At 36.0% G+C, this 6,071-nt stretch overlaps 1 protein-coding gene across 1 annotated transcript; it reads right to left on the reverse strand.

Annotated features, from left to right (window-relative positions):
- Nucleotides 1–1,222: 1,222 nt before the first annotated feature.
- On the reverse strand, nucleotides 1,223–2,801 carry LOC113006322 (trichohyalin-like). Its single transcript, XM_026142241.2, has one exon. The coding sequence runs from the start codon at nucleotides 2,775–2,777 to the stop codon at nucleotides 1,659–1,661; it is 1,119 nt and encodes a 372-aa protein (XP_025998026.2). The 5' UTR covers nucleotides 2,778–2,801; the 3' UTR covers nucleotides 1,223–1,658.
- Between the last annotated feature and the right edge of the window lie 3,270 nt (nucleotides 2,802–6,071).

A 6,071-nucleotide genomic window follows, 5' to 3' on the forward strand; every position in this document is an offset into this window, starting at 1 on the left:
GAAAAACTATAATTTTATATATATTTATATAAATAAAATGGTTTAATTTTATTATACATACTTTATTTTTTCGATAATATATATTTACTTAACTTATCAGTTATACACATATTATAAAGTGTTCAAGGATCACGAATGATTCAGTTCGCAGCGATCACGGAGGTCAAGCAACGTACACCGGAGTCGCGACTTGGATGGGTGATCGTTTGGAAATATCCGAAAAAAATTCTTGAAAAAGATTCTCAATCTTTTTACGTTAAAAACATTTTTATTTTATTTAATGTTAAGAAAACAGTTTTTTACAATATTAAAATAAATTCCAAGTGGCATTTACACGTTTGAAAACCGTTTTATATACGTTTTTCCGAAACGTTTTATTACCAATTTCTAGAAACGTTTCTCAGGCGTTAAAATCTCCACTCAGAAAAACATGAACTGAAACGTTTTTTTTCTGATAAAATAACGTTTACAAAACCGTTATAGAAACGTGTTCTTTTACGGATAAAAAAATTTTCAAATTTCTACTTTTTTAGAATTACTAATTAATTGTCAAAAATAGTTTTCTTAATGTTAAATCAAATAAAAGTTATTTAAAATTAAAAAAAATTTGGGAATCTTTCTCAAGAATCTTTTTTTTTAAATTTTCAAGCGGTCACCCTTATTCAAGTCGTAACCTTGTCGAACGTTGCTTGACCTGTAAGACTGCTGCAAATTGATATGTTACATCCAGCCTTAAAGAAAGGAAGGCTATCTCTCAAAAGATGCCTGGGACTTGAGGAAGGCAGGGAAGGATGCAACAAAAACTCTTTTATTCTCGTGACCACACTAGTGGGATGTGCGGCACGAGCCGAACGCATATTTGATGATTTCGAAATGCGTCAACGTGTAATGACACGCTTTAACGCCTTTTCAGAATCGTGCGATCGTTGGTCCTAATTTGAGTCAGAAAATTCAATCTCTATAACTCGGGATTAGACCGAGTGCAATCTTTTTAAGTCGGGAGGTTACTGTAACGAGATGGGTTGATGAAATGAAATTTTACATTAAAGATTTTTTTTTAACTTGTAAGACTTAACATATATTCTGATTCTTAAAATTTACATATATAAAGTTTTTATAAAGTTGTACGAAAGAATTAGCAAATAAATACATAATCGGTTATTGTTATTAACTAGAAAAAGGAAAAGAATCTAGCAAGGTAATTATTTATTATTTTTATTATTTATTTTATTTAATCCGTTTGCCTTGCGGCTTAGGATGGCTTCCGGTTACATTCTTTTGGTATACATTTACATATGGTTTTAAAACTTAACACTTAAACCTTGTTTTAACACTTCTTTCTAACAGTTATCAGTCTTCATATTATACTTAATTCCTACTTAAACTTAATAATACAGTTAAAATCAAAATCTTAATCATAAACAAAATCAAAATTCTTTTCAAGTTAGATTAAATCAGAAAACAAAATTAAAAACAAAATTAAAATTTAAAATTTAAATAAAATAAAGTAAAATTACAAAAACAAACATAATTATCTCAAAATTAGACTTAAAGGTTGTATACATATGCATCTGCTAGACTTTAGTCCATGGTTAATTGATCATAACTTTACAGGTGAATCTACATTGCCGTTGTCAATACAATGTCTTTGGTGTAATTTAACTTTCTTTTGCTTCTTTCTTCTTGCTGTTTTCTCTCTCTTCTTTCTCATTTGTGGTCGTCTCCATTCTCACTTTTTCTATCCTTTTCATCGTTTGTAGCCCCTTTCCTTCTTCTCCTATGATTTCTTCTAACGTCATTTCACTCTTTGTTGCTTCACATTCTTTGATCATATGGTACAGACTCTCTTCTTCTCTTTTGCAAATTCTACATCTTCTTTCTGCTTCCTCTCTCCAATACTGGCTGCCTCTCGTCTCATTTCCGCATCTGTATCTCGCTATCAGACACCTGTCTTTCTTCTTCATCCTTCCCTCCAGGTATTTCGATCTTTCTTCTGGTATAATCGCTTTGTAGTCAGTGTTATATCTAGATTCATTTATCTTTTGTTGTCTTCTTCTGCTCTCTCTAGTTTTTAATTCTTTCAGGATATTCTCTGTTATTTCCTCGTTTCCTGTCTCTCTTTCTCTTCTTAATTGTTCTTTGTTTATTCCTGCCTCCTCTAACATCTTTTTCCTCTTTCTTTCCCATTTCCCTTCTTCTGCTTCTGGCCGTCTCTTTTCCAGATCTCTTATGCATTCCTTCACTATTTTCTTCCCCGATTGTCTCGCTTTTTCTTCATATCTGAGTGCTCTTTTGATCGCCTGTATTCTGATTTCTTCCATTTTTGTCTCCTCCAGCAGTATATAGTTCGGTGTTCCTCTGTCCAGATTTAATATCCATTTTGCATATTTCCTTTTTATTCCGTCTAATGTTTTTTTGTCTCTCCAGCCCCATACTTCTGCCCCGTATAGGGCCACGCTTCCTACTAGTGCTTCAAACATTTTTATTCTTCTTCTGAAGTCTTCTTTGAATATTCTTTCTCCTATGCTCCATGTCCTTTTCATTGCTATTGTTGCTCTTCGCAGTCTTTCCCTTGTATGTTTCTCCGCGCCTCCGTTTTTTTGTAGCGTGTAGCCAAGATATCTTATCTCCTTGACTTTCTCTATGTTTTCTTCTTTCCATTTCCATTCTCTCTTCTTTCTTCTTCCTCTTCCGTTTTCGAAAACCAATACTTTCGATTTGTCTGCGCTTAGGCTCAGCTCCTTCTTCTCTAAGTATTTTCTGAATCTCTTCATCATCTCTTTCAGTTCCGCTGCTCTCTCTGCCAGTAAAACGATGTCGTCTGCGTATGTTATTGTCCGGATTTTTTCTTTGCCTACTACGACTCCTCCAACCTGCCCTTTTCCATTTCTTCTTCTAGATCTTTTATGTATATGTTAAATAAGACTGGGCTTAGTGGACATCCTTGTCTGAGTACTATTTCTGTCCAAAATTCTTGCGATTTTTCCTCTCCTATTTTTATTACGTTACTTGTCTCTTTATATATTTCTGTGATCCTCTGTCTCAAGTTTGTTTCTATTTCCATCTTCTCCATCATCTCTATCAGCAGTTTTCTGTTCACCTTGTCGAAGGCTGCTTTTAAATCCGCAAAAAATGTGAATATTTTTCCTCCTTTCTTGCTTAGTTCTCTGTTCACTATGTAGTTCACAGTATAGACTGCGTCCATGGTTCCTCTTCCCTTCCTGAAGCCAAACTGTGTCTCTCTTAGCTTGTTTTCTATTTCCTTTTCTAGTTTCTTGTTCAGAATACTTGCATATATTTTGTACGCTGAATCCATTAGCGTTATCCCTCTGTAATTTTTTATTTCGTTTCTGTCTCCTCTTTTGTGTATTGGGCTAATTACGCCTTTGTTCCAATCTTCTGGTAGTCCTTTTTCTTTCCATATTTTATTTATCAATTTCCAGAATTCTTCTCCTATTTCATGTGACATATGTATCCACGCCTCGTTTTCTATTCCATCTTCTCCTGGCGCTTTTGCTTTTTTTAACTTTCTCAATATTTCTTTTAGTTCTTCTTTCGTTATGTCTTCTGGTTCTTCCCTCGTTATGTCTGTTTCCTTTTCTTGTTCACCTTTTTCTAGTTCTATTTTACTCTGTGTTCCCCCGAGTAATCCAATGAAGTACTCTCTTCATTCGTCCATCCTTATATCGTCGCTTATCCTCTCCTTTCTCTGCTTTCCGTATTTATTAATGTATTTCCACGCCTCTTTTTCACTTTTTATCTTTCGTATTTCCTCTTCTTCTGCTTGTTCGTGTCTCTTCTTCTGCTCTTTGCACCATTCTTTGTATTTCTTCCTCCTTGCTATATAATCTTCTCTGTCGATTCTTCCCTTCTTTAGGTTTCTCAGCATTTTTCTTAATTCTCTTTTCTTTTCTTTCCATTCTCCATTGTACCACTTTCTTTCTCCTATTTTCCAGAGCTTAATCTTCTTTCTCTGTTTCGTTATGGATTGCTTTACCTTATCTCTTATTTCCCTCCATATGTCTTCCGTCTCGTTTCGTGTGCTGGCCCAGTCTTTGCAATTTTCTCTGTAGTTTTCTATTCCTTCTTCTGACCAGACACTTTTCTCTATTTCTTTTGTCTTGTTTCCGCCTTTTTTCTTTTCTGTTTGTGCTCCTATTACCTCCGCTTCTAATGGAATGTGATCTGACTCTGTTCTGTCTCCTTCTTTCATCGATTTTACTTCTCCTGCCGCTCTATCATTTCCTATTATATAGTCTATGACCGACATACCTGACCCTCCTATGTATGTCCATCCTCCCTCCTCGTCGAAGCTTCCATTCAAGATTGTCCAGCCTCTTTCTTCTATTTTGTTTAATAATATCCTTCCTTCTCTATTACTTACTTTGTCTATGGACCGTCTGATTTCACTTCTCTCTTCTCCTTTTTCTTCTATTGGGCCTCCTTTATTGCCTGTTCTTGCGTTGAAATCTCCTCCTATCAGTAAGTAGTTTTCTTCTTCTTCTGGTATCTGCTCCGTTAGGGTTTCTACCGTTTCTTCTATCTTTTGGCTATAAAGCGTAACGATCCTTCAACTGTTTCCGTTGTATTTCAGTTTAGCCTCTGCCATTTCTCCGTTTATCTCTTTGATTTCCACTTGTTCTAGACTTTTTCTTACTGCCTTCACGATCCCGCCTTTTGCCCTTCCTTTCGTATGTTCCTTTTTTGCCGGTATGCATTTCCAGATGTATTCCTTTGAGACCTTGTTCTCTATCTTCTTCCATCCTTCCTCATCTATCCACGTTTCTGTAAGACCTAGTATATCAAATTCTTCTAAATATTCCCACGCCTCTTCACATTTGTTAGCTAGTCCCGCCACATTCCAAAAGCAGATTTTTAACCCCCCTCCCTTCTCTTTTCTATCCCCGCCGCTTGTATCTCATTCTTCTCCTCCTCTTCTTTTCTCTTCCTTTAGTTTCTTCTCTCTTGTGTTCCATCGATACCATTTGTCTTCTATCATAATCTTTCCGTATCCTACCTTGACCTTGTTTCCTTTTTCTCTTTCTTCCTTCGCTTTCTCCCTCAGTTTGTTCTGCATTTCCCTTTCCATCCTCGTTAGATCGTCGTCTATAAAGACTCCTGCTCTTAGTTCTTTCTTTTTGACCATTATCTCTCTCTTTTGCTCCCGGGTTCCTACTTCTGTCACTACCGTACATTTGTCTCCTCTGGACTGCACTTTGTATGCTTTGATTATGTCCACCTCTATTTTCAGGTTCTCTTTTATGAACTCCTTTGTCTCTTGTTCAATTTTATCTTCCTCCCATTTGTTTACTCCTCTCATTATTATGTTGTTTTTCCGTTTTTCTCTTTTTTCTCTTTTTCCCATTCTAGGTTCTCTATTCTCCTCTCCAGATTCTTCTTCTCTTCCTTCCATTCTTCTTTTTCTTTCCTTCTTTCCTCTTCTCTTGTCTGCTTTTCTTCTTCCCATTCTTTCCTTATCTGATCGAGTGGTTCCATCATCCTTTCCATCTTTTTGCTGATATTTTGCTCGATCTCTTTTCCTATCTTTTTCAGTGCAGTTATTATTGTCTCTTCTCCTCCTGCTACGTACTTCTCTATGCTGTTGCATTCCCCTTTCGCTTTACCTCCTGCCGGTTTTCCCGGTGGCGCCATCAGTTTTCTCTCTGTGACCTTTTCGTTCTTGCTTATCTCGCCTCGCTCTCTTCTCTTCTCACAGTTTCCTAACCTAAACTTTTGTTCAGATTTTGGATCCTTCTGTGTGTTTTAATCCCTTCTGTCTTTTTGTTCCCTTCACTTTCTTGGCTTTTCTCCTTCACTATCTTCCTTCTCCTCCCGCTTTTTCCTTTTCCTCACTCTGCAATTGCACTAATCTGCTATTTTATTTTCGCCCGTTGGACAGTCGTTTACCTTCTAACGCTATCCAACCGGAAGTCCCTAGCAAGGTAATTATTATTAATTAGGAAAAATTAAAACGAGAGTACATAATTAGTTAGCTTATTTAAAATATAAGACGGTTAAGTAATGATCATTTAGAAAATTAAAACTTGAGTACATCGTTTAATATCGGTAGG

Source organism: Solenopsis invicta, chromosome 14, assembly GCF_016802725.1.
Source record: "Solenopsis invicta isolate M01_SB chromosome 14, UNIL_Sinv_3.0, whole genome shotgun sequence".
In the NCBI taxonomy this organism is placed as follows: Eukaryota; Metazoa; Arthropoda; class Insecta; order Hymenoptera; family Formicidae; genus Solenopsis; species Solenopsis invicta.